Genomic DNA, 26509 nt, shown 5'->3' with positions numbered 1-26509 from the left:
ATGTAGCTGCCATTTAGGCTATGAACTTGCGGTGTAATTGACAAAATACGACATTTTTAACATGGACACAGGCGTGAGAGGTGACAGCTATGATACAAAGTAAAAACTGATGTCAAAAAAGTTGTAGAAGCAATAAAAAATGTTAATTTTGAGAGAAACGATTGAAAATATAACCGTCTAGGCGCATACGTTCATATATATCTAGTCGGTTACATCAACGTTTTCGTTCCACTTCACAAGCATACCGGACACAGGTAAAGTTATTTACCTGCGCAAAAAACATCGCAATTTATATCTACATTTATTATGCATCGAGCTTGATTCACATAATACATGTTCAAGTAAGCCACAATGACATAGAATGTCGGAGTGTATGCATTCCGTCTCCTTTGCTTAGCCATGTTAAAGGATAGGGCGCAATTGGATTCTAATTGCGCCATCCCCCTGGCACAATTTACAGCAGTTGTTGGTAAATGCGCCCTTTTGCATGTTTCTGAAAAAGCAGCTGTCAGAAGCAAACGAAACATTCTTAATTGATCGGGAGGCTCTTAAATCGTAGCCAATGAGTTCCTCTTTAAAATGGTTACCAGTGCATGCTTACATCTCCAGTGGTTTTCTTACAATTAGCGTTTTCCCTTAAAGGGACCCTCCCACCTTCAAAAAAGTTAATGAATTGGCATGAAAGTGATGTCGCTCGGTTCAGAAAGAGCAAAAACGAATATCTACCAAATTTCATCGAAAAATATTCACCGGTTTTCAAGATATTAGACTTTTACTTTTGTTTACTTTTTGGGATCTCCGCTGTTCCTAGCGACTTTATTTGAAAGTGCGGCATTTGTTGCGCGCAAAGCAGCATATACCACCGCGTGCTACAAAACGTTTTAGTCAAACATTTAACGGACGTTCGAAAGCCTGATGACGTCATCAGATTCCCGTAATGGTTAAGAGATAGGGACCACGCTGGTCCCACCCTGCAAGTAAAAGGAAGAAATTTCTTGAACACCATAAAGCTGCGGGGGTTGCAACCAGGATAAATGGTGGTTTCTGAGCCTGGCCGCAAACTTGGCTATCTCAACTCAAAACTAATGTTAAGGTGGGAGGGTCCCTTTAAGGTGGCGCAATTCACCCTCCTTCCCCTATATACCAGAATAGCACTGCATTGCGTGTGGTTTTGCATCAAACTGAACTCAACTTGCGCAACGAATAGGGTCGACGCAGCACGCACCTGCAGTGTATTTAGATACACTGAGCACGCACCCTCCCTGTTGCCTCATATGAAGCAGCTGTGACATCCGGCAACATGTCAGAGCTCTGTCAATGTCCAGTCACGAACGACCCGCTGGAAAGCATGCCACGAATCGCTGGCGGCTGTTTGGAAGAGCCAGAGACAGGTCAGTAGAGAGTCATACGGGGTCATCGTGGAAGTTATCTGTGTCTATGATATAAGACGGGCCATGCAGTAGGGCACGTGGAAGGGTGTACTGTGTATAGTCGGTCAGTCGTTCGTTCATGCTCGATCACCAGAAAGTCCGTCCATTCATGAGCATCATCGAAAGCATTGCGGCAAGTCATCTCCAACTGGGGCCACCTACGTGACAACGGGAAGACATCAGGCAAAGAAATTAATAACTCATCCGCCTGCCATCTGTCTTATCGAGAAGTCCCATCACTGTCTGAGACGCCCCGAGTCGGACGAAAGGGAAGCAGGCGATCTCCGTGAACCCCGTACGAACTCCCCATCCCGGGAACCTCAGACCACCGGCACCGCGCGGCCCGCCGTCCAGGTCCGGGTGCGGAGCGGAGCACAGCTGTGCGCCGCCGCGGTTACGACGTACGGCAGTCGCGGTTTTATGGTGCTCGCTAGAGCTGATCCGGCCTGGCAGCGCTTCTCACGAGGCCCGCCGGCTTCGTAGAACGAGCGCTCGGCTGGCGGTCCTCTGTTCACCACACAGCCTGCCACAGCAGCAGCCAATCAAACGCATCGTCTGAATTACACGGGCATGTAAATATTTACATACATTCCTATTTGGCCAATCAGTCTCCCGAACGACGCGTCCGCACCAGAGAGCCCTGTTCTTGCCTGTTATGTGATGTCTCATCCTCGTCGCCGCGAAAGCTTCTTACAATAACATCGATCTATTTCCCAACGTCAGTTTTTGTGTCAGGTTGAGTCTGACTAAAACACTCCTGCTGTGTCTCAACCTTTCCGTCTCCCTGTCTGTCTGTTGTTATTGTTTATTCCTCCCCTCGTTCTTCCCCGCTGCGTGCTGTATGCTCCCTCCTCCCGCCCCAGTTCTGTTCTGTGACTTTGTTAAATGTTCCCCGCTGCCTAATATGCCCTCTCCTACCCGCCCCTACTGTCTGCTCTGTATGACCCTCCTCCCCTCTAGCCTCCGCCCTCCTGTGACCGCCTTACCACCGTCTTCGGTCGCCAGGTGGAGCCGTCCTGGAGGATGATGGAGCAGTTTGTCACCAACGAGGTGCAGAACGTGATGACCACGGACGCCCTCGAGACGTCGCATCCCATCTCCATCAAGGTCCACCACCCAGACGAGATCAATGAGATCTTCGACAGGATCTCTATGAAAAGGGTATGTTATCGTGAGATGACTTGTCTTTTTATAACGGGGTGGCGTGGAGCCGGTGTATTTACGACTTGTTCGGGTTGTTTTATTTGGTTTCGTATGCTTTTACGGCCAAAGTGCGTTGTAAATCTTGCGAGATTTACGATTCACCAATGCGCAATTGTTTGTGTGAATAGAAACAAACATTGCGCTGCAGTCGGCGCTTTATATCTATTTTCTATTTATAGGTGATTGAAATTGCAGCGAGTTTATTTGTGATTGGCATTTACCATCCTCTTTTTTATTGGCAGGTGCGTCCATCATTCGCATGATGTCTCACTACCTGACCTCTGAAACACTGCGAAACGGTCTGGCCAACTATCTCAACGACAGGTCAGTACAACATTCGCGTGTGCTCGTTTCCCTTGCACGCAAATTTTGTACGGCTTACGAGTATGCGTGCTGATTTGGGATGGCGTATGCACCCATCACTAATCCTCCCATGTGCGCAAACCCGGCGTGCTAATAGGCCCGTGTCGTGACCCAAAGCCCCCGGATCTGGCCGGCTCTGATCTGCACGCACCCACCCGCCCCTCCCCGGAGCGCCGTCTATCTGAGATCGATGGCCTTGTATCTGCGAGCGTCATGTGCTTGTCTCGGAGCGCTGAGGGACAGAGGGGTTGCGTGCTGAGGTAATGGCCCGTGCGCCGCCCCCCGTGGCGCCCGCTCCTTTGATGGGCCCTTCACGCCGTCTGAAAGTCGGGCGCCGGCCGGAGCCGGGTGGCAGCCCGCACTGTGACCGATGGCGCCGTTGGCAGCCTGTCAACACGTCCGATCCGGCCTCGCCGATCAGTCGACTCGATACAGACGGGGCGCCGTTTGAAGTCGGACCGAGCCGTGGTTTGAACATGATTCTGTAGACGGCCCGTGTACTGAGTCATAGTTATGGGAATGGTTAACACAACTCGTAGTAAAATTCAAGACTTGATGCATTTATTCTGGCACCGCAAAACTATAAAGCTTTTGCCTTTTATATCGGAACAATACGACAAACGTACTTGGGCTTAGATTTCGAAGGGCAAATAAAGCGAATATTCCCACCATGTGAATTTAACCGGACAGAACTCAGACGATGCATCATTTATGTGTGCGTTTGCAGGAAGTACGAGGCGGCCACGCAGGACGACCTGTGGCGCTTCCTGACGGAGCAGGCTCACCGGGACGGCACCCTGGCCTCCGACATCAGCGTCAAGCAGATCATGGACACGTGGACGCTGCAGATGGGGTACCCGGTGGTGAAGGTGGAGCGCAACTACCGCGACGGCACTGCCCAGCTCAGCCAGGTCAGTTGGGTGACCTGACTCTGACCTTAACCTGACCCTGACCCGACCGGACAGCGACCCTAAACTAACCTGATCCGACCGAATTTGATCTGATCGGACCCCAGCCTGACCTAGCTCGACCTTAATCTTGACCTTGACCAAACCTCCTCAGCTTTGTGCGACTCATCGACTCATCGGGATGAGTTAGCAAAGTGGAGAGCTAAACACGATGCCATTTATCATCAGTCTGCCTTCCATTCCCCATCTTTCTAGTGTGAAGGACCGTGCAAAGAACCCAGTGAGCGGATACCGTAAGCCGTAAGGTTAGACCAATAACACACCGTTCACGGCACAGCGAAAATGACCTAAATCGACACTTGCTATACTGTGTTGACATCACATGCACCGCCCCGCGTTCCGTTACGCCATGTTACACAATACATAACCGGCCATCATCAGTCAACCCTGATCGGTTCACAAGCAAAAACCGACCCACGGCCCAGTGATCAGCGAATTTTGATGCGCCAGTGATTTCCATCTCCCCCTACCGTTAAAACGTCGAGTTTCTTTCAGAGATGTTTTGCTGGATGCCATTTTCGGTGTCATGATTTCGACGAGTGATTGCCGCTCCTCACTCTCAGTCATTAAAAGAAGTGACTGGTAAACGAATGGTGTAAGAAGCGACCGCCCCTTTCCCAGCATCGCTCTCCTTCTGGGTCACAATTTCGCTGACCGTTCTGCAACTCCATCTCCCGAATACCCACATTACAACTCCGATCCACAGACCACCAGCCCGAAGACCACAGGCCACCAGACCACAGACCACCTAATCACAGACCACAGACCACCAAAAGCTTACGCTGCCAGGTGCCGGCTGCCACGTGTCAAATGCTCTCCCTCTCCATCATTCTATCTTCTAGCAATTCAGACATGTTCGACGCATGACGCGGAGCTTCTCGAAATCTCAGAGACCACGAACTACCGTGGCGGGAGATGAACAGTGGGAATGGCCAAATTTGTGGGCAACTTGCGGTCAGCCACGTTGTAAAATGATGGGTTGAATGCATACTCTCGGTGGCATTTCTATGAAGTTCTCGGGAGAGAGGGGGAAACTAGAGGAAGAAAGAAAGAGGAGATCGATTTAGAAATGAGATGGAGAGAGAGAGAGAGAGAGAGAGAGAGAGAGAGAGAGAGAGAGAGAGAGAGAGAGAGAGAGAGAGAGAGAGAGAGAGAGAGAGAGAGAGAGAGAGAGAGAGAGAGAGAGAGAGAGAGAGAGAGAGAGAGAGAGTCGGAATGAGTGGAAAAATGCGTTCTGCTTCCTTTCTGAAACTAACATATCGTTTTACTTTCAATGTTTAAAACAGCACCTAAAAGAGATAAACCTTATAATAGAACCTATATATACAAATTTCACTTCAATTCATCCCATGTGCTGGCCATCACGAGGTAATCTAACTCATGGACCCATGTGGCATCTGCCGCCACGAATACTGTATCGCTGGATGTTATTTTAGGAGCTCCCCGATGAGCTGGCCCCGTATTCGGCTCCCGGCTGGGCTGATACCGACCGGGCAGGCAGCGCGTGCCTCGACTGCAGGAGGGCTGATATCCCGTGTCCGGACACTCTCCTGTGTGCTGGTATAAACAGTGAGCAGGCACGGCGGGCGAGCCGTCAGTGCGTGCTCAGGCGCTCTGCCCGATATCGGAGACGGGAAAAACTATAGAGAAATGCCTAATAAATATAGTAATATAGATATGTCGGTGGAAAACGAATTATAATTGAAATAATAGGTTCAAAATAACGCCAATGTTGGTTGCTACAATTGAGATATGTTGTGTAAAAACCGGCGATAGTTCGCTGAACTATCCGGGTATGCGTGTCTGCAATAATAATGCAACCAAACGTATGCCACAATGCCTTGTTTGAAGATAAGTGCTCTCACATCACTGACAAGTTCAACGACCACGTCAAACCACCCAACTGCCCAACACGACTCTCACTATCGGCCGGTGAGCACGTGATTGGACCGGCCGACCGCGCGCCGGCGCGGCCGTCCGACCGGTTCGCTTTGGTCACGTGTCACCCCGGTCTCATTCTCACAGAAACGGTTCCTGCTGAACGGCGCCGAGAGCGCGTCCGAGTACCTCTGGTGGGTGCCGCTGACGTACACTAGCCAGGGAACGGCCGACTTCGACACCACGCGGCCCTCGACCTGGATCAGAAAACAGCCCCAGATGACCCTCACCGGTTAGTGATAAAGAAAGCACGACCCGCAGTCGTCAGGGCGGCCTGACCGCGACCGGTTAAATGACCGGTCAATGGATGCATGATACTGAGATAGATTTCACTTTCTGGACAGCTTCATTCTGCAAAGTATGTGCGATTATGTGCAATTACTGGGTGCAAGTAAAGGCAAGTGGTGTTCTAGCAGAACGCTAAACTGAGTTTATTTTCTATTGGCACGAGTGCGGGGAACCGATCACAATAATAAGTGGATGATTCTGTTGTTTCCACGGATTTGTCCAAAGCTTTAAAAAAAGAAAATGTATAAACGTGGCTGTATTTATTTGCTGCATTTTCAGATATGCCGCCGTCGGACCAGTGGGTGATCTTCAACACCCAGGAGACGGGTTACTACAAGGTGAACTACGACCAGCAGAACTGGGTCATGATCACCTCCCAGCTTGCCAACGACCACACGGCCATCCACACCATCAACAGAGCTCAGGTGAGACGTCTGCGAGTAATAACCGTCAGCGTTAGTGCTGAGAAAGACTGACAATGCTCAATGATTAATCAGTTAACAGTTAGGTATTTGCTTTAGGTAGCTTTATTGCCGAGTTCATGTATTTATGCATGCATCTCGGTTTTCGGAGGTTTGCGGTTCAATGGAGCAAAGGAAAATATAAGCCCTCGTTCTCGCTTATCAGTTATTATAGGAAAGTAATTTTGGCCATCATTACCCAGCCCCGGGGCACACGCATTATACAAAATACATATCTTACGGCGCTGCTTTTCTGTCATATAGGCTGTGCCGCCATGCAGCCGTGCGCTGCGGGTTGCCTACCGGCCAGACTCTCGGCTAGCGACTGAGCCGCATGGTCGCCGTGCGCTGCGGAACAGCCTATGTGCCTGTATTTGAGAGCAAAACGAAATTCATCCGAACGTTTCGTTCAATATTATATTGAGAGAAGCGAGAACAGCTCAGAAGCCTTTATTTACAATCTTTAAATATACAATGGAGGTGCGGGTGCGCAGACACTGTTCGGGGCAATGCTTCACTGTATGACACATGCATGAATGCTATCAAAACATGGATTCGCAGATAACAAGCCCACGTTCTGTACCTACCTATACTCCCGACTCCCGACCTTTGTCTGACTCGTATTTACGACCTCCCTCAGCTGATCGATGACGCTCTGGACCTGGCTCGCGCCGGGATGCTCGGCTACGACACGGCCCTCTCCGTGCTGGGCTACCTGGGCAGTGAGGTCGAGTACCTGCCCTGGGACGCCGCACTGAACAACCTGGCCTACGTCAACGTGCAGCTCAAGCGCACCGCCGGGTACGGACTCTTCAAGGTAAGTTCGACATGCAATCCTCTCCCAAATGAAATGACGCCTGTGGATGTGTTATGGGATGCCGCAGCATTTGGAACGTCCCCGGAGTTTCATTTCGCTCTGTCCAGGGACTTGTCCCTATTCTTTTATTCCAACGCCTCGCTCCTTGCGTTGATGTGTGGTTTACACCACGCCTCTGGCCGACAGCGCTTCATCCTGAAGCTGATCCAGCCGATGTACGAGCGGGTCGGTTTCGAGGAGAGTGCGAGCGACGCGCACCTGGACCACTTCACCCGAGGCAACCTGCTCAACTGGGCGTGCAGCATGGGTCACCCGGACTGCGTGAAACGCTCCGTGGACCAGTACAAACGCTGGATGGCCGACCCGGACAACGACAGGTACCGGCGTCACCACAGAACTGCCGACAATGGGAACAGACTGAATGATGGAACGACTCGTTAGTGCCCTGGATGGAACGATATTAAAGCAATGCACATAATTATACGGAGCGACTTAAACAAATCATGCAACTTGTAATTTACTGACCCTATGGATGTTAAAGTAATTATAAATCAAAGGAAAAGATTCGTATGCATTTCAGTAAATTGTGATCGCAAGGGTGCCGATGTTTGCTACTGCAGCTGCACCTTGAACGAGAAAATGCCGTTTGCTGGGATCACCGCTTGCACTGCTCGGACCTGAGTGAACTTTTCTGACCGACAACACCGCCTTTCATTACAGCATAATCGCGGCCAACCAGAAGTCTGTTGTGTACTGCACAGCGATTCGTGAGGGCGGCGAGGAGGAGTGGGAGTTTGCGTGGGCGCGCTACCAGGCGGCCAACGTGGCAGCCGAGAAGTCGCGCCTGCTCTCGGCGCTGGGATGTACCAAGGAGATCTGGATCATGAGCAGGTCAGGGATGGTGATGGAGAGGGCAGAGATCTAGTTTTTGTTAGACGCTTGGGTGCCGTGGAGCGGAGAGGTCGTGGGCTGCGTCAGATGGGAAAACTCAGGTTTGATGGTGGGGTGTTCTAAATAGGTACTGTATGTTGTCATTTCGGGCGACTTTAGGTACAGGTGGTACAACATCCTAACGGCACATGTAGTATCTAAGCACCTGCCCAGACTGCAGTGTTCTAGCACAACCGAACCTCTGTGTGCCCTGTAAGGTATACCTGAACTGGACGGTGATTCCCGACTGGGGTATCCGAGTTCACGACGCTGACCTGACCTCTGTACCCTCCCGGGTACACTGACCTGACCTGTGTACCCCGTCAGGTACCTGAACTGGACGGTGATTCCCGACTGAGGTATCCGAGTTCACGACGCTGACCTGACCTCTGTACCCTCCCGGGTACACTGACCTGACCTCTGTGTACCCTGTCAGGTACCTGAACTGGACGGTGACTCCCGACTCGGGTATCCGAGTTCAGGACGGAGCCCAGGTGTTCTCCACCGTAGCCTACAACTCCGTGGGCCGCTACCTCGCCTGGGACTTCCTTCGAGACAACATCAACCTAGTCGCTAAAGTGTGAGTTCCACCCCAACGTCCCGTCCTGGTTGTCACGCGATGAGCTATGTTGTTATCACAGTGCCGAGTCTGTGAGTGAAAGCCGGGCTGGTGGCCCAGGGCGTCCAGGATGCGTTAGGGTTCGCTTCATCATGTTTATCAAACTTGGCTTGTTTTCTTTGACACTGAAAGCGGTCACCGGGACCAAAGGCGAGTGTCTCAGACTTTGACCGTCGTTGTGGCTCGGTCACGCGATGGAATGTGTTTGTTTTGGTGAGCGGCTGTGATCGGCCTCATCCTGTTTAGGTTGGTGGCGTCACGGACGTCTAACGTAACGGGTGCGGGAGTGGCTCGACGGCTCGTATAAACAGGGGAGCGCGCGCGCACGGGGACTTTGGCTCCGGTGTGTGGAGTGTGTTGATCGTGCTGCTGAGTCACGGTGCAACATGAGAAGGTCCATCCGCCTACTCCCAATATCACGCCAAGTTCCCTGCCGACCACTTTATCATTACAGCTTCAGCCTTTAGTTTGTTTTATTTGCCTTAAGTATTATTTACGTTTGACATCTATGACCCTGTAACCGTTTTATTTCATTCCTTTTCTTTGTTCTGTTCTCACATGTGTTTGTTGTGTTTTTAGTTACGGCGCCAGCTCGTTCATGCTCTCGCGATTTATTAGAACTCTGCAGTACGGATACAACACCGAATTGGACCTGAAGCAGGTACGACTCGCCGCCCTTCCACCCGTTCTGCGCACAACTCCAGTCCGCGACATCACGATCCTTGTCCTCCACACCTGTGACTGTGACCTCACGGTGTGACTGTGACGGCCACCCCCACTCTCTCCCTGGTGTTGGTGGTGACGGGATGCCGCCTCACAGTGTCCCTACTCTGCCCAGGTTCAAGGGCATGTATCATCTGAACATAATTTTCGAATCGCTCGGAAGAGACGTTAACCAATGGAGCAATCTGGTGGAGGTACGAATCGGGTCAACGAGACACGAGGTTTAATCGTCCTTCGCAAGGCTTTCAATTTTAGTTTGCTTGTAAAATCACTACGCATATGTCAGTGACACTCAATGGAGCGTGTCCAAACTGGCGGCTGCATGACAACTGATTTTCAAAACCCGTATCTTCGAAGCTGTACTTAAAACGCTGTTTATTCAATTACGCATGCCCTGCTATTGGAGGACGTTCATTTGCTGTGCAGAACACCCACAATTCAACAGTCCCAAATCTCCCGTGACCATATACCATATCTTGCCTTAACTTCGCATGAACCTTCCATGCTGCTTATGGTGCCCTTTGGACACTGTCTAAGCAGAGCTTTATCACTTTTCCATCCCACCAAATGCCATGCTCGCCATTGTCTGTTTCGTGATGCCGCATATTATTGAATGGCGATTTTATTTGCTGTTGTCTTGTGTTTTCAGCCTTCATTTTTAATGTCTGACTTCATTCACATCAATGTCTTTAAATAAACCATGTAAAAATAGGAAGTGTCCATTACTTTTTAGGGCATTGCTTTCATGTTATATACCATAGCAGTCTAGAGTTGTTAAGCATCCAGCTTGAACTCTAAAAAGCGAGTTCCGTTATATACGCCCACGCACATTAATTTTTTGCAGTGTTATTTGGTACCTATCTGTACGAAGCCTCACTTTATTGCGATAAATGATTAATCCAAGCATGCGATTTCACTATTCCGCATCTAGGAGGTAAAAGCCGATGTGCTTAGCTGATGCTGAGGAAATGGGATTGTCTCTCCTCCCTTCGCCCTAGCCCGGAGACTGACATCCCCCTTGTGTCGTCACCGCAGCTGAAGGAGTTCTTCTCTGCGAACGCTGCGATCCTGACCTCTGCCGAGCGGGAGGCCAGGCAGGCCGTCGAGTACTCCACCACCAACGTGGCGTGGATGAAGAAGAACTACGACACGATCGTGCGCTGGCTGAAGGAGCAGGAGAGCCGCTGAGGGGGAGAGTGTCCCCTCATAGCAGCGCGGCGACCCACGGCAGGTAAGGAAGAAAGGTGAATGGAAAGGCAGGGTCAGACAGCAGCAGATGGATGGAGTGGCGGGTAATTCAATAGTAGCTCAGTAGTCAGCACAATACTACAAAGAGTAAAATGAAAAATATCAGTCACAGATCAGTCGAAGTCACTGTCGAATGAAGACAGGTTCAGGTGGGCATAGCGCACTAAGGTGACCGGGAGCCAGTTGTTGTCACCTTGGCGACACTTGTTGATTTGCAGATAACGGCGCCATTTCACCGTAACTGACGGAAGCGGTTGAGTTTCGCGGCACCGTGCGAATGGCACCTCAGGGTGCACCTCGCAGAACGTACCTAATGGGACGGTTCTGCGAAGCTGACTCATGACCAGAAAACGTTTTCCATTCACATGGAGACGATGAACGGCCCTTTAAAATTGTTTTTCTCAGAGTAAGCCTAACCATCATAATAAACAGGACTAGGCAAAACCATTGGCGTGATACGGTACGTCAAAATTGAGCCTCCTTGACCAACGACCACACAGAAGAACCGAAAAGTACGCAGAGGTGGCGCCACCACACCTAATCAGTGGTTTGGCTGTTCGGTGACAGACGTCTCATTCACCGCAGGTTCCGTCCACGGAGTCACCGCCAGCCGCGCCAGATATACCCGTATCTCCCCTTTCCGGGAGGTGGACGAGTGGCTACCCGTCAGACAGGTCACCAGAACACCCGCTCCTCAGCTGACCTGACCCCACTGACAGGTCGTGCCGCCCTCAGGGGACCCAGACCACCAGCTGTCCGCCAGTTAGCGGCCCCGTGCGTCGCTGCCCCGCGCCGAGCGGCGGCGAGTGGCCCAACCGCGGCGGTTCGTTAGCGTGTTATCGAAGACGAGAGACTGAGCTGTGGCCGTCACGTTTTACTGTGACGACAAAGCGGGACAATCGAGGGACGCAGTGGTATAGTGTGGCGGATTCTGACTGCGCGTTCGCATCTCCCGCTATATGTTGGTGTCTGTTCATGAGAGTGTTGTGTAAATATCGTGTGATGTGTGAGTGGTGTCACGTATCGTCGCCTGGAGCGACATTCAGTACCGGTACCGAACAGGGCGAGAAGCGCAGGCGGTCGTGGGAATAGGAGACAAAAGGGAACTGTCTGCGCCACAGTCGCTACCAGTGCCATTGCTACAGGTTTCTGAATCCCCGAGACGGTGTATACGATATACATTATACAATATACATGGACGTATTTTCGTAAGTCCTGGACTTTTGTGTGTCTGGTGATTTGTCTATAACAGCGTGCTGCGATTGAGACAGATGTTATACAGCTAGCCACCGTGTATTGGTGATTCAACAAATTGTATAAAGCATTGATCCCATATGTTCTATTGAGAGCCTATTGCCGTGTACAGACAATACAAAAACATGCCCAACTTGTAATATTTCTGGTCTTTGGGACGAAAAGAAAAGACCGAGCGAACCATAAGCTTCAATAAAAATTACGTCTTTTAGAACAGAACCCCATGGGTTAACAAGACGGGGTTTTCAAAAACACAGAATAAAAATGATGCAAAAGTAAAGCCTTCGCAGTCTCCTTAACAATTAATACTATGAGTACCTACCACTTAAAGGAAGGGTGCCACCTTTTGGACACAACGCAGTTTTTACAAGATTAGCCTCACATGAACCTAAAAACCGGCTTCACTTACCTATGCTCGAGACGGTCAGCATTGAATCCGCACGTGAAGTTATCATTTGCGAGTTTTGCTGCCAGCATTCGGGCAGGCAAAAATCTTCAGCACTATTTCCTCGTCGTGTTAAGGGTATTTTATAAAACATGAAATCAGCAAAGGTATGTATAAAAGTTATACTTTTGAAGCATGTTTTATCATTTTGAAAGGGTATATTTTTTCTTTATGGTATACACTTAAGTTTTAAAATTTTAATTGGGAAGTTTTTCTAGTAAGTTGCATGAAGGGTGAAGGGTTCCATAGATCTCTTAAGCATTGTAAAGGAAAAACCTTTACTCGACTTCACCGTCATTCACCATCATTACCAATTAGGTGGCAAATATGGCCAACAGTTACCTACTTGGTTACCTACAACTTAGTTCAAATCATGTTATCTTCTTCCTTTTTATTTGTTCATCTTTTTGTCTCAGTTGCGCCATCAATGCAAATGGCAGAATGATATGTTGCCATGACAACAGGATATGCCAGCCGTCCTAGCTGCCACATCAAACGACCTTGAGTTGTAGTGGTGATATAAACAACGATCTTTTTTTTGGCCAATGTATTAAATGCAATGTTTCGGTTTTTTGTATATTGTGGACGCGCTAACCACGTCTAAAAATTCAAATAAGTAAAATAGATTCATAGAACAAAAATTTCGGAAGGTGGCACCCTTCCTTTAAGATCGTATCAAGTGATGCAAAATTCAAGAAAAAAAGTCTTCCAATTCACTTTCGGCCGAACAAGCCTAATCCTATCACAACTAACAGCTGCAAACTGCTATGCACTCATCTGCCTATGCTCTCCCATCAGATCCACGCATTAAGGCATTAAGCAGAATATATCACCCATGCGTGTCCCTGGCAGAAACCTTACATCTCGTCACATCGGGGCTGGTGCTACGGAACACTCACCCTCTGCGACCGTGCCATCCCTGACCGCTCCGGTGGCGATCTCTGCGGCCGCTCCGGTGGTGCCCTCACCAGTGTGCGCCGTGCATCTGGGCCACGGCGCGCACCATGGCCGCGTGGCTGGCGTAGAGCTCGGTCTCGGCGCTGACGTCCGTCCAGCGCACGGCGCCAGCGTCGTCCCCGGCCTGCAGCGGGAACGCGCCCACCGCCTCGCCCGTCTCGTCGTGGAAGTTGAACGCCTCCGTCTCCATCCAGGCGTTGTCGGTGTTGCGCGGGTCGTCCACGTAGCCCTGGTAGACGGGCTTACCGGCGGCGAACACGGCCGCCACCTGGCGCTCGAGCTCTCGCCGCCGCTCGGGGCTCGCCTCCAGCGCGTTGAGCGCCTCCTCCCTGAACTCGCGCTGCACGGCGGCCGAGACGCGCTCGCCGGCGTCCACCATGCCGCCGGGCAGCGCCCATTGTCCGCAGTCGCGCCGCTGGATGGTGACCAGCTGCAGCTGCGGCCGGCCGCTGGCCGGGTGCAGCCAGCGGCCGCCGTCGGCGCCGCGCCGCCACCGCGTCACCAGCGGGTCGGCCGCGTGGTTGGGCCCCCAGCGGCCGAGCAGACCGCGGCCGCGCAGCCCGGTCCGGCCCACCGGGTTGAGCGGCGCGCCGGCGGCGTCCAGCGAGTACCCCTCCGGCTGGCGACTGCGCCGGTCCACGCCTCCCTCCAGCTGGTTCCAGCGCGGGCTGAAGCCGGCCTCCGACAGCTCCGGGTCTGCCCACGGTTTTCCGGCCAGAACTGGGCTGCTATAGACAGGCGGTGCATACTCGGGCCACATAACTGACCAGGGCACCTTGTCGTCAGGCACGGCCGCACGCTCCACCTCAGAGCCTGGGTACTTGCCACCACGACACTTGAAGTGCATCTTCATGGCTCTGAACAGACAGCCTGCAGATGTCCTTGTCATACAGTGTTCTGCAAATGCTGTAAAGGATAAATGCAAAATTATCAGGGTTGATGTTAGTGCAATCAGTAACACTGATGAACAAAGAAGCTGCATAATGAACACCCATTATTCATGCTTCATCACAACATGAAAACTGACTGACACTTGAATATTCAGGATTCAGGAGTGAGAATTTGAATTAGGTGAATAGATCTTTAGAAATTAAAAAGTTGCCAATCCCCTTGTACTTTGTAGTCAACCAAAACTATAAAGAATACAGATGCATGTGATAAAACCACTTGGGATATCCTGTATCAGCATGTTGAAATGAGTAAAACAAGCTACAAAATATGAATTAGGTAGGTACAGCATACAACTTGAACTCTTGATCGATATTTAACATTTATTTAATATTTTCTTAGGTACCTACTTTCAGGCGATGAGAACACCTAATGGGCAGCATGAATTAGCTTATAATGGTTCAGCTTGCACGAGGTTCAAATTGCACGGTACCTAGCAAGCGGTAAGATAGGATACCTACATGAGAATATTCAACTAACCTGTGGTTGCTGTGGTTCCAGTCTTTAGGTGATGGCCTTAGGTTCCAGAGTCTCAACAGTTTTTGAAGTACTAGCTAAATATTACGGACTTTCTCCAAATTTTTACTAAACCGCCAAACATCACACAGCAGTTGAAAGTCGGTGATGTGTTTTATGCAAAAATGCAAGGCCATGCACGCCAATCCTAACATCCACAGGCCAAATTCTGTTTATTCATATTTTGTCACAAGTTCGTCACTAGTTTTGAAAGGTCAATTGCCTAGCAACTTGAGGGCAAAGCGCGCAAGTTTATCAAAGCGAAACAGGTTGCTAGGCAACTAGCTTCTACATCATACCAAGAAAGTATCTTAGAACAGAATATGAAAAGACGAAAAAAGTTGAATGTTGTTGCTGGGATAGGAACGCCAGGACCAAGGATAGGAGAGGACGCGTACCAGTTCTCTAAGTATATGCCGTGACGTTTACCAACAACATCAACATTCAACGTGGTAGCCTTGCGAACCCATAGGGTTGAATGTCAATGTGGAATTCAGATTGAGCAGGAATTGAGTGGATTCCAAGGAGTAAAGTGGAGTACAGCCAAGGAGCTCTGTAGCCCGTAAGTTCTCATTTTACGCAGCTCATCATGTAACTTATTTGGCCTTGATTTTACAGTGGCCTGTAGTTCGAGCATTACGAGGCATCGGCGGCTCTTGGAATGTAGGTAGGCAAGGCTTTTTTGCAAAAGAATTGATAAGGTGAATATAATATTTCAAAAGTCTTTCATCTACGAGACCGAGCTGAGCTTCTTGAGCTATTGTTTTATGTGCTAGCTCAGACCAAGCATAGGGGCATAGGGGCATTTGTTCGCAACTTCAGTTTAAACAAGGTTGGATACTTATCAAAGCTGCACCAAGGAACACTAGCTTTTAATGTGCTGCTGCCACTGGTGCCGTGGCCAGTCAGACTGTCAACAGCGTGCAGGGTGGGCAGGGCATGGATAGATTGTGAAATATGCTGAATGCAGTGCACTGTTACAAGGTACTTGCTTATTATTCTCAGCCTCTCATTGGTGAACCACTTGCTCCTTGTGAATTTTACAAAATCTCAACTTTTGCAGGTTGAATAATGGATGACAAGAAGAATCAGGGAAACAAGAAGGACCAAGAAGAGAAGAAGCCAGTTAAAAATGCAGTTGATCTACAAAAGCTTAAACTTGAAAAATTGTTTAAAAACATTGTAAGTGGCATCAGGTTTGGAGCATCTTGATGAAACTGGAACTTCAGAGCATGGTCGAAATGACTAATATATACCTATAATCAGTATGTTTATCATTTAAGTATCAACTACTGTAACAACCTTTCCTTCCTTGGCAGGAGAAGCCAGTGCACCTGCCTGAACCCGTCAAGAAGCGAGGTTTCTCGGCCGCCCCCGAGTTCGTTCGCAATGTGATGGGTTCGAGCGCGGGCGCCGGCAGCGGCGAGTTCCACGTGTACAGGCACATCCGGCGGCGCGAGAACGCCCGGCTCAAGTACATCGCGGAGGAGGCAGCCAAGGTCAGTGACCTGACGCAGTGACGTGGATTGCGACGATATGGGTCAAGGGTGGGCAGGGGTTGTGGAATATGTTTGATGCACTGCACAATCTTTGTGTTGCAGCACGGTTGTTATCAGCGAACTATTTCCAAATTATTACTGTATTTCACATCCAAGCTTTGCATTTCGTTGAAAAGTGTGTCATTCAGGTGCTTAAAGTTTTAATGATTGCATGCTGTCAGCCGTAGTATCCTCATTACTGCTGAATGACGTGTGACATTATCTCTCGCTTCCGCACTGCAGGAGGATAAGGACGAGGAGTACCAGCGGAAACTGGAGGAGAATCGCAAACTGAGCGAGCAGCGCACCGCCAAGAAGCGCGCCAAGCGGCAGAAGAAGAAGGCTCGCCAGCAGGGCCGCGAAAAGCGACCCAAGGTGGCGCCAGCGTCGGCGTCGGGGCCAGCCGAGGGGTCGGAGTCGGATGACGATGAGAGCGGCTCGGAGCCGGAGCCTGCCGAGGGAGACAGGGTGCCGGCGGAGGGAGAGGGAGAGGGAGAGGGAGGTGATACGCCTGTGGAACGGGAGGACGCCGAGAGGGACGGGGAACGGACGGCGACGGTGGCGGGGGCAGATGTGGAGCATCCCAGGCCAGCCGGGTCGACGGAGCCCGGCTCGGACGATCCCGGTGCAGCGGTAAAGTGAGCGATGGCCCGTGAGGTGGTGAAGTGACTGTGACCTGGCAACGTGAGTGTGACCTGATCGGTGGAGACTGGAGAGAGTGGTGGCCATTACTTCTCATTACTTGCTGTTGTCCGCGGTACCGGGTACCTACGTAACGCATTTTGTTTTTACGTGATGCGGTATATCATTGTCATAACAACCACAACATTCGCTGTTTGCTTGTCGTATGCGTGTGATTCATCGTATTTTACATGAAGTGTACGGATAAATACCGGCACTATCCTCCTCTGTAGTGAAAGATATTGCAAAGTTCGATGCAGTGGTTACTGATTGCCTTCAACGGCCAATGTCAGGCCGAATTTTATTGGCCCAGTATGTCGGCACGCTTGAGGCACAGGCAGCCGCCCTGTGCTCAGTAGGACAGCCGCCCAATAAATGTCACCAAAGCTGGAATCGATCCGAATTAACTCTTCATTCGTGCGACATAGCATATGGTTGAATAGACGTGTGCCTGTGCTAGCAATACTCGGAGGGCTACGTTGCTAAAAACTAAAAAGTCCTTAAATTTCCAGTTTTGGAGACGTCTTCTGTTTTGCAAAATATTCATGACTCCTCTGGGCCGCTCGCCGACCGTGGCAATTGGTCTCGATACTCGATAGCATTCGTATGGCACGTTATCGCATATACCTCGTACAAAAGTAGACGCCAGAATCCACGATGCTGCTTTTTGAAAATTGTCAAGGCTCCGCATTGAACGAAAAAATGAAATGATGCCATTCAACAGCATCGCTTCATTTTTATTGGAGTAGCGGGGAGCCTGTTGGTCGCATTTGGCGATAAATGCATCCATTTCAGCTTCTGAGCCGGTTTCCCGGGCGGGAGCCGAGAGCTGCGTATTCCGCCAGCTTCACGCTCACGCTCGGTTTGGCGGCAGCCCCGCTCCGCTGGCGATCCGGCGACTGCTGCCGTTCCGGTGGAGAGCTGAGAGCTCGGTCCGATTAGCCCCTAGGCGGAAGATCACAGACGTCCAGCGGGTCGGCTTTCAGAGCGGAAACCACCTCAGGAAGTTCTCCGATCGCCGCAGAGCTAAAGTTTTTTATCCTCAGCCGACCCTATTGATATTCTTACGATAGGATTATATGTATATGGAGCTTGTGAGCTGCTGCGCCGAGTTGGACCGATATAATACAGGTTCGTGGTCGCTGTCCGCTAGGTTTGGCTCCGTGGAGCGAAATATTTGAAACTGGCAGCCTCACTGGTCACCTGGACACTGATTGACGCAGGGATACCCGCACAGACGAACAGAGGGACCCCACGCAGCAATCAGCATCACACGCATCGCAGCGGCACGACCCTGGATCGCACAACAACTCTACTGTGAAATGAGATCGCTCGGTATGCTGAAAATACCGTGTGTCGTGTTTTGCAATAAACGGTGCATCCTGCTCAAAGTAATTTGCAGCGGCGCGCCTGCGAGAGCACCACCCGGGCCGACCGGCTGGCTGCCAATGTCACTGCACGGAGCGCGCTGCTGCGGGCCGCCGTCAGCCAACTTCGGGCGGATTGCAGATTAATCTCGACTGGTCCGACACCAGAGACAATGGGCGTGGCAGAGACAGTCGAGATCTAATATTCAGACATCGTGGCAGGGGCCTCAGACTGACTGCCCAATTCGCCGTGCGATCTGTCAAAATCGACCCAACCGCAAAGCGTCCCAGCCGATGCGCCAGCGCCGCCGCCAGCACCCGGCTAGCTAATTCACAAGTCGCTCGAGTGAAAAATCGGCCGTGTTTTGAGAAAACTTGTTGGTAAAAGCCGATGATTTCAAAGTCAACATAATAACCAACGAAACACGTCCTGTGAATAGCAGCGACGTTGCCAGTCAGCTTCCTATCTAACATGTAGCCGGCTTACGAAAAAGAAACCTGAGGAAAACATGTTTTGAGTCAAACTGAACTGCCTGGTGCCACGGCGCTGCATGTCTGAGTTGCGAAGGATTGAGATCAGTGATGCCATTCCTCACCGACATGATAAATAGGAAATGAGCCTGATTTAAGTCCGGCTCTACCAGCAGCCGTTGGGTGTCGTTCCACTCCCAACTGAACCGCAGCTAGGCCATTCAGCAGTCCACATCGCGGAGTTCCGAAAGAGGTAATTGCGGTGACTTCAAACGACCATAAATCACAAACTTCATCAGAGAATATCAGTAAATTTGGGTAGTTCCATCGATAGTCGAACTTCTCCTGACCAACCTCGGCAGATTTTCTGAAACGGCCACAGATGGGTCGCGGTCAAATCATGCGACACATAGCTGCTGGTGCCGGCGAAGTTTATTCGTTGGTCTCGACCATATTTGATGCCAGTCTCTGGAAAGCTCCGCACTCATTGTCATTCCCAGAATGATGACACATTCCTAGATAACAATAAGATACAATATATGGACTCCAGGACTATGGAGCGCCGTTCGTGTCACCACTCTCATCCTTCATCGTTCAAGATGAAAAACTTGGTACACACGTTGTAAACGACTGGCAACCTTACCCCCTCTTTACAAGGCATCGCCACCGATGGCCATCATTATCAGACCCACTTTCAACGGCGCTAACAGTTTGTCTTCGATCACTTGGTGAACACAGGCAGCCATGACAGCCTTCAGTCAGCTCTAGAACGGACCAAACGGCGTCCAGTCAGCCCCAGTCCAGAGCGACGACACACTGCTGAGAAGTCGGAACAGTGTCACCGTGAGTGGAATGGGGCGACGGCGACATTCCACTCGGAAGACATTCTCTCGCGGCGCCGCGTCTTCACGGAAGCGCCTCCTACGCGCGCTCCGTAAAATGTCAATGGCAGACGCTGTAATCGCTGTTGATAGCCGTGCATTATTTTTCAACAATCAATCAGACTGTCGTCTACCACCAGTAATCACTATGTATATGTAGAAGTATGTATGAAGTATGAAGTAAGTATGTATATGTAGTATATGGTAGAAGCCATAATTAGTTTTGCGTTGCCTTTTTAGTATCTTGCGGCTTCGTTGCCGGCGAAGACCAGAGTGTTCACGTAAAGAACGTTCTGGAATGATCAATAATTCGAGGATTAACAGTTACAGAATTGACAATAAATAAGCCAAAATCAGTGTTCCGTGAACCGGTACTCATCTTACTGTACCCGGAGGCTGCTAACTGCGCCGCAGATACGTTCACGGAAGACAGGTCATGTATTGGCAAAGGCCAGCGGAAGACGAAGAAATCAGCTCATCTACGCATCACATACGACTCGGTAAGGCACCGCCAGCGCATCACTCACAGCTGCTGCGGCAGTCATTGTGCAGTATTTCCTACACAGGTGCGAAGCGGCACGTTCAAAAGCAAACGGTCATTACACTAGCTAAATGCATGCAGCGCCAAAAGGCGAGACCCCGACGGACACACGCGGCTTTGACACGATGGGACGCCGGACGACTCTCCCTCACCCCGCACTGACTAAGTAGCTGCCCCAGCTCCGGGCGCAGGCCGCCGACCACTGCTCGCCGCTAAGGAGAAGGCTTACCGGGCCGGTGGCGGCCGTTCGCCCCATTTACAGCTGCGCCCGGCTCCGGCGGCGAACGCACGGCCGCTCGGACCACCCTACCCGAACGGCACACGGCGCATCGGGCCCGGCAGCTCGCCGCCTCGAGCACACCGTGAAGGGTATACGGCCGCGGGGTCGCCGGTGCCGGCCGCAGAGGCCACCCGGCGCCGCAGTAAAATCACAGCCGATCTCGGCACAGAGGACTCCGTCCGACACACACAGTTGGCACCGGTGGCGCGGCAGGCGCGCGCTCAGGCTCGCCGTCGTCACAGCTCCTCAAAGAAGGCCACGCGGGACCGGGCCGAGCCCTCCTTGGTCTGGGAACAGAGGGCGCGGAGTCAGACTCACAGCGTCGCTCACACATTGCTTACTGCCGCCCTGATCATACAGCCGTGACCTCGCATCCTACTAGGGCGATTTGAGTAAACGACGAGGAAAACTTATACAGTATTCAGCAGCCAGAGTTACATTGTTTAACAGTACAAAGCTGATGGAATCACATTTCTTGGAAAATATCAATCTTACTCATTATGACTATGCTACTTTTTATAAAGGTTAATCTTTAATGTATTTACTTGTCTAGTTATTAATTTGATTGTCAAAAGGAAAAGGCGCATAAATCATTACTTGATCGTAAGTGGGGACAGCGAATAAGGCTAGAGCAACATGTGCAATCATATAATAGAATCACACAAAACACGCATGAACAATTAACATACGGTTCAAGCTGTATGTAGCAGAGCACAAGTTAACAACACATACGCGAAAATAATAATGCACACACTAGCAATACGCAATACGCATATCAGCTCACCTTTTTGAAGGTGGAGTACTTGTTCTCTCCCAGGTTGACCTGTTCGTCGTGGATGTGGTCGTACAGGGTCTGGTTCTCTCCGATCTTCAGTACCTCAATCTCAGTTCTCATCTCCTTCAGTTGCTCCTGAAGGTGTTTCGACTTTTGGAGGTACTCAACACTGGAAATACATCCCGAAAACGTCAGATAAAAAAGGACCGGTGACGAGAGAGCACTACTCTTGGGCACCCGTCATTTTCATCAACATAAGAAGCACAACCCCAAGCTGCCACAATCCGTAACTGAACACGTCTAATGAACTGCACTGCTGTACACGCCACTGCCAATTAAGTAATCTTGGACACTTATGCATCTAGTTGAACTGCGTTACGGCCCAGCAGGGGTAACCACCGGTCAGACTTACGAGTTCGTCCGCGTTAGCTACGCCCATCACTGGCTACCTGCCCATGTTCTGCATTGGGGTTGACTGAATGGTCCTCTTGCTACATATACAGACATTTCTGCTTAGAGTGCGCTCCCCCGACCCACACTGGGGCTGCACTGACCGCTCCTTCTCGATCTCCAGGTTCAGCTGATCCATGTTGGTGTCCGACATGAGGTCGTACTGCGCCAGGGACGTCAGCGCCGACGACTGGTTCATCGTCAGGTCCGGCAGCTCGCTGCTGTCGCCGCCGTCGTACACGCTCTGCGGGTACAGGTCAGAGGTCACCGGGCGGGTCAGAGGTATATATGTTACAGACCGTATGAAAACCCAGTCCGTTTGCAAACGGCCTGGCCCAGTCAGGCCGTTTGAAAACGGCCTGAAAAAGCCGGCCGTTTGCAAACCGCCTGAAATATCAGGCCGTATGAAAACGGCTTAGGCAGTTTGAAACGGCCTAGACAGTTTGAAAACGGCCTAGTCAGTTTTCAAACGGTCTGGCGAAGTACAAAAGCCTCTGAAGATTGAACTTAATGGATCCAGGTTGGTCGATGATCAGGTTGCATCCATGTGAATGCTTGCGCATTTCATGCCGAATGACTCGTCTACATCCGTCGAACATTTTCTTACTGTGCTGATGCTCGGCCCAACCGTTTTTCGACAATATTACTAAGTACATATACAAGTTCACGGTCCGCCTGTGTACGGCCATCCAGTTGATGGAGCCTGGTGAAGCCACTACTGGTGAGGTCTGGTGAAACGTAGGGGAGAGTGGGGTAATTTGGCCGCTTTTTTTAGAAAACGATGTAACTTAAAATTGACGTCACATTTCTGCATTTTCTCAACGCTGGCAGGTGTCGCATTCATTTTACTTTACTGGACAGTGAACTTGAAATGATAGAGTAATTACTTATATTGAAATTGTGACGTATTACAAAGGTCTGCAAGGCGGCCGAATTGCCCCACTAGCAGGGTTATTTGGCCGGGGGTGTGGGGCAATTTGGCCGGTGTTAGTTTGCGGTCAGGATTTTCTGTTATATTGCGAGTCAGCTTCAGATTCAGCAATGACGTGTGTCCTATGACGCATTTACCACATTTTGGAGGTTGACTCATGGGGTCACAGGGGTCAAAATAGCCAAATTAGCGGCTCTAGATGCGTAGACAATTTTTTACGAATAACTTTTGAAGTAATCAAGCTAGGCCAAAACTTCGAGTACCATCGTAATTATCTCGTCATTCCGCATCAAAACATATATGTGTTGACCTCGAGAAGTCAAGGTCAAAGGTTGACCTCAAGTCACGTTACCTCAGGTCGCTTGACCTCAAGGTCACGTGATTTCAAGGTCATCATGCATATCATTCGATGCGCCTTGGCGAGCTGAACAGAATGAGACCATTTGTGCGGCTGTACCATTTTTATGTAAGGATTTATTAGCAAAAAACGTTTGGTAACCTTTGATGACGTCACATGCTCTTACAGTTGACCAATCGGAAGTAAGGCATCAAAGTAGTCAAAGTTGGTCATGAATCATGTCATTTATGGTACAATTGGCCATGAAAACTCGGCCGTCCCAGCATAGTGACCATGAGCGCACCGGCCAAGTTGCCCCGCTAGTCTCGGCCAAATTACCCCATATTGCCATTCTGAAAATTTTTGTGTATAAAGTCATCACGGCTATACGGAATTAGATGAAATTGCTCTTGGAACCGCTGAACACCCCCAAGAATGGCGCTATAATGTCTGAATTCGTTTTTAGCCCAAATACTACATGTTATACAACTTTGTAAACAGAAGTAAAAGTTACCAGTTTCTAATGAAATTAACGTTTTATTAATTTTAAATAAAACTACGAGGGGCAAAGTTTTGACATTTGTCCTCCAGTTATTTCTACCCATGACAAATGAATAGAGACTAGAGTTATTTCACTCACTTTTATTAGACATCGTACAGGTGGGGGCGGCCAATTTACACCACCGGCCAAATTACCCCACTCTCCCCTACAAGACTCACCGATTATTTTGCGGCATAAAACGCCGGAGCGCGCAATGGACATCAGAGTTCACATCAGTGGCGCGGGAACCGGGGGGGGGGAGGGGGCTAGCACTTTTCGGCTGGGGGGGGCTCGTAATGTATTTGAGCCTCCCCCCCCCAGCTGGAGGAATCGAAATCGGAAATCTACCAACATAATTTCATAGATTCATACACAGGTGCGGGAACCGGGGGAGGGGGCAGTGGGGGAAGCTTGCTCCCACAGCTCTGGGGCCGTGGGAGCGGTGCCCCAGTACTTTTCATGAGGTCAAGAACCGTTGGGGCAGCTTGCCCTCCCCAAATTAGGGGTTGTGGGTCACAAAGGAAGAAAGCGTGTAAGTGAAAAATCCACCTCTTTCACTGGCTCGGCAACTCATTTGGCAGATTAAAGCCTTTATTCCAGGTTGTCAAAACGGTAGTTTCTTCACTCAGCTGAGGCGGAATACCTGACTTTTTTTGCAAATATTTTCGTTTTTTCTTTGTTGAAAATGCCAAGGTCTGAAAAATATGTGGCCTAAAACCGGTGAGAAAACTAGATTTGGGGGTACCCTAGGTTGACCTCTTATGGTTCAGCCCCCCCCCCCCCCCAGTCTGGAAGAAGTTCCCGCGCCACTGGTTCACATTAGAGTCCTCACCGCGCCCGGTCGACCGCCGGCGGCTGGCCGGTGGCGTACGCCGGCAACACTTGACCATTGCGGTGGAACGCGAAACTTTGAAGTCCGGGGGAAGCCCGGGTCGACCGGGTGCTATACGGGCCGGGTCTCAGTTCTGCTAATCTCTTCCTGACCAGGCCTGCATTCGTCATCGGGAAAATCACGGAGAATTTTCCGGAACTAGCGAGAATCATCGGGGATCACGAACGGTATCACAATAACGAGACATACTGAAGATAGACGCTCAACAATAATTTTCCGACGGAGAATATCCGAGTGACAATATTTTTCCGGATGCCGAGTGCACCTCAGGATTTCATGGTGCCATGTAATGTCATGAAACGGTCGTGCTTCAACAAACTCAACATTGTCCAGCTGTAACTTTATGCAGACCAGATTGTTTTCAAAATGCCTAGACCGTTTGCAAACGGCCTGGTGTCTGGAAAGTTGTCATACGGCCTAGACGGTTTGCAAACGGCCTGAAATTTCAGGCGGTTTGCATACAGCCTGGAATTGCAGCCCGTATTCAAACGGCCTGACTTTTCAGTCCGTTTGCATACTGACTGGGCTGTCCAGGCCGTTTGCAAACGGCCTGAATCGGGCCAGGCCGTTTGCAAACGGACGGAGTTTTCATACGGCCTGTAACATATACACGCTCTGCGGGTAAAGGTCAGAGGTCATCGGGCGGGTCAGAGTTGCACGCTCTGCGGGTAAAGGTCAGAGGTCAACGGGCGGTTCAGAGGCACAGGTCAGAGGTCACCGGGAGGGTCAGAGCTACAGGTCAGGGTCACCGGGTGGGTCAGAGGTACACGCTATGCGGGAACAGGTCGGTCATCGGTCATCGATCATCGGTCACTGCCGGTCATCGAGCGGGTCAGAGGTCATCAGTTAGGGCAGAAATCGCTGTCCAAAGATAGTGGCGGAGGTTACTAGAAGCCACTTGTCAGGGTATGGGATGGGAGGCGTGTTCAACAATAATCACAGATGAGGCATACACATCACACAGCCAACAAGTTTTGCATTATCATCAGTTCAACATCTACAGTGGAAGAGCTCTTTTTATTGACAGTCATTCAAAAGCGACGTAAGCGCCTGTTACGTTCAATGTGACTGCCTGCCAATGGCCTGCCCGAGTTTCGTTCCGCCGCGGCAGTGAGGCGGTGCTCAGTTACACAATGCGATAGCCAGTCTCTAAGGCTGCCGAGTCGCGACCAACACCTGTCCAGTGACCCCTCCGACCCCCCAGCCGTCCGATAACTCCGCGCTGCACTGAGTAACAGGACAGACACCGCACCGAGGCGGGCCCGCCGAGAGCAGCGGCCGGTCGCCAGGGGGGTCGGTGTAATGGCTGTGAAATCCGAGGTAAGTGGCCGGCCCGGTGCCGACCGAGTGCTCCTCGACAGCAATTAATGACCGCAGCCAGAACACATACCGGCTATGTAAGAGCTCCATCTGAGGCCGGCGAGATCGTTTGTCATCGAAGTGCCGCGAACCATTAGATGTGTCCGCTAAATAGCACGGCAGCACGTCTAAATTTAGATTTTAGGGAGCATATGTGCCGGCCCAATGCGCTGGTGGTTGGTTATGATGAAGTTAATGTAAGCTGTTAACGAAAAAGTTGCCGTGTATTCATCAAACTTTTCACCGGAGAGTTTTGTTAAGATTTTAGATGTTGCTCGACCAACTAATGATGCCTTTTCCACTTTCTCAGCTACTCGCATCTTGGCCGCCAGCAAACAGCCGCTTCTAGACAACAGT

General features: G+C 50.5%; 4 protein-coding genes across 16 annotated transcripts in view; 2 read left to right on the top strand and 2 right to left on the bottom strand.

Moving 5' to 3' along the window:
• LOC122381857 (aminopeptidase N-like) overlaps nucleotides 1–12382 on the top strand; it is a 38294-nt gene extending 25912 nt beyond the window's left edge. The window contains exons 7-18 of the mRNA XM_043366579.1: nucleotides 2436–2590; nucleotides 2874–2957; nucleotides 3724–3907; nucleotides 5990–6134; nucleotides 6470–6615; nucleotides 7292–7468; nucleotides 7655–7845; nucleotides 8189–8359; nucleotides 8835–8978; nucleotides 9597–9678; nucleotides 10776–10971; nucleotides 11574–12382. Of these exons, the coding sequence (XP_043222514.1) occupies nucleotides 2436–2590; nucleotides 2874–2957; nucleotides 3724–3907; nucleotides 5990–6134; nucleotides 6470–6615; nucleotides 7292–7468; nucleotides 7655–7845; nucleotides 8189–8359; nucleotides 8835–8978; nucleotides 9597–9678; nucleotides 10776–10928 (1632 nt within the window). The 3' untranslated portion in view covers nucleotides 10929–10971; nucleotides 11574–12382. The remainder of the gene's footprint in view (nucleotides 1–2435; nucleotides 2591–2873; nucleotides 2958–3723; nucleotides 3908–5989; nucleotides 6135–6469; nucleotides 6616–7291; nucleotides 7469–7654; nucleotides 7846–8188; nucleotides 8360–8834; nucleotides 8979–9596; nucleotides 9679–10775; nucleotides 10972–11573) is intronic.
• On the bottom strand, nucleotides 12266–15277 carry LOC122381854 (ADP-ribose pyrophosphatase, mitochondrial-like). The gene is made up of 2 exons (XM_043366572.1): nucleotides 15073–15277; nucleotides 12266–14550 (listed from the first exon to the last, which is right to left on the bottom strand). The coding sequence occupies exon 2, from the start codon at nucleotides 14531–14533 to the stop codon at nucleotides 13652–13654; it is 882 nt and encodes a 293-aa protein (XP_043222507.1). The 5' UTR covers nucleotides 14534–14550; nucleotides 15073–15277; the 3' UTR covers nucleotides 12266–13651.
• Nucleotides 13185–17720, top strand: LOC122381855 (PRKR-interacting protein 1 homolog). 5 transcript variants are annotated; one of them, XM_043366575.1, is made up of 4 exons: nucleotides 13185–13234; nucleotides 16172–16290; nucleotides 16428–16607; nucleotides 16890–17720. In XM_043366575.1, exons 2-4 carry the CDS (start codon nucleotides 16180–16182, stop codon nucleotides 17286–17288), a joined length of 690 nt encoding a protein of 229 aa, XP_043222510.1. In that variant the 5' UTR covers nucleotides 13185–13234; nucleotides 16172–16179; the 3' UTR covers nucleotides 17289–17720. The 5 variants fall into 5 exon arrangements, with proteins under 5 accessions (XP_043222510.1, XP_043222511.1, XP_043222512.1 ...); XM_043366576.1 differs by lacking the exon at nucleotides 13185–13234 and adding an exon at nucleotides 15025–15035; XM_043366577.1 differs by lacking the exon at nucleotides 13185–13234 and adding an exon at nucleotides 15266–15670.
• A 2749-nt stretch (nucleotides 17721–20469) lies between these two features.
• LOC122381852 (merlin-like) overlaps nucleotides 20470–26509 on the bottom strand; it is a 58099-nt gene continuing 52059 nt past the window's right edge. For all 9 annotated transcript variants that reach the window (XM_043366565.1, XM_043366562.1, XM_043366566.1 and 6 more), the window contains exons 14-16: nucleotides 22197–22336; nucleotides 21652–21811; nucleotides 20470–21154 (exon numbers count right to left, since the gene is read on the bottom strand). In XM_043366565.1, the coding sequence (XP_043222500.1) occupies nucleotides 21104–21154; nucleotides 21652–21811; nucleotides 22197–22336 (351 nt within the window). In that variant the 3' untranslated portion in view covers nucleotides 20470–21103. The remainder of the gene's footprint in view (nucleotides 21155–21651; nucleotides 21812–22196; nucleotides 22337–26509) is intronic.

Source organism: Amphibalanus amphitrite, unplaced genomic scaffold, assembly GCF_019059575.1.
Source record: "Amphibalanus amphitrite isolate SeventyFive unplaced genomic scaffold, NRLGWU_Aamphi_draft 000129F_arrow, whole genome shotgun sequence".
In the NCBI taxonomy this organism is placed as follows: domain Eukaryota; kingdom Metazoa; phylum Arthropoda; class Thecostraca; order Balanomorpha; family Balanidae; genus Amphibalanus; species Amphibalanus amphitrite.
This window is presented reverse-complemented; position numbering and strand designations above follow the sequence as displayed.

What these genes read in the sequence shown, in the direction of transcription:
- LOC122381854 (XM_043366572.1), bottom strand. Translation starts at nt 14,533, where the DNA reads ATGACAAGGACATCTGCAGGCTGTCTGTTCAGAGCCATGAAGATGCAC.
- LOC122381855 (XM_043366575.1), top strand. Translation starts at nt 16,180, where the DNA reads ATGGATGACAAGAAGAATCAGGGAAACAAGAAGGACCAAGAAGAGAAG. An exon ending in AAAAATTGTTTAAAAACATT is followed by an intron (nt 16,291 to 16,427) that starts GTAAGTGGCATC and finishes CTTCCTTGGCAG; the next exon opens with GAGAAGCCAGTGCACCTGCC. An exon ending in TCGCGGAGGAGGCAGCCAAG is followed by an intron (nt 16,608 to 16,889) that starts GTCAGTGACCTG and finishes TCCGCACTGCAG; the next exon opens with GAGGATAAGGACGAGGAGTA.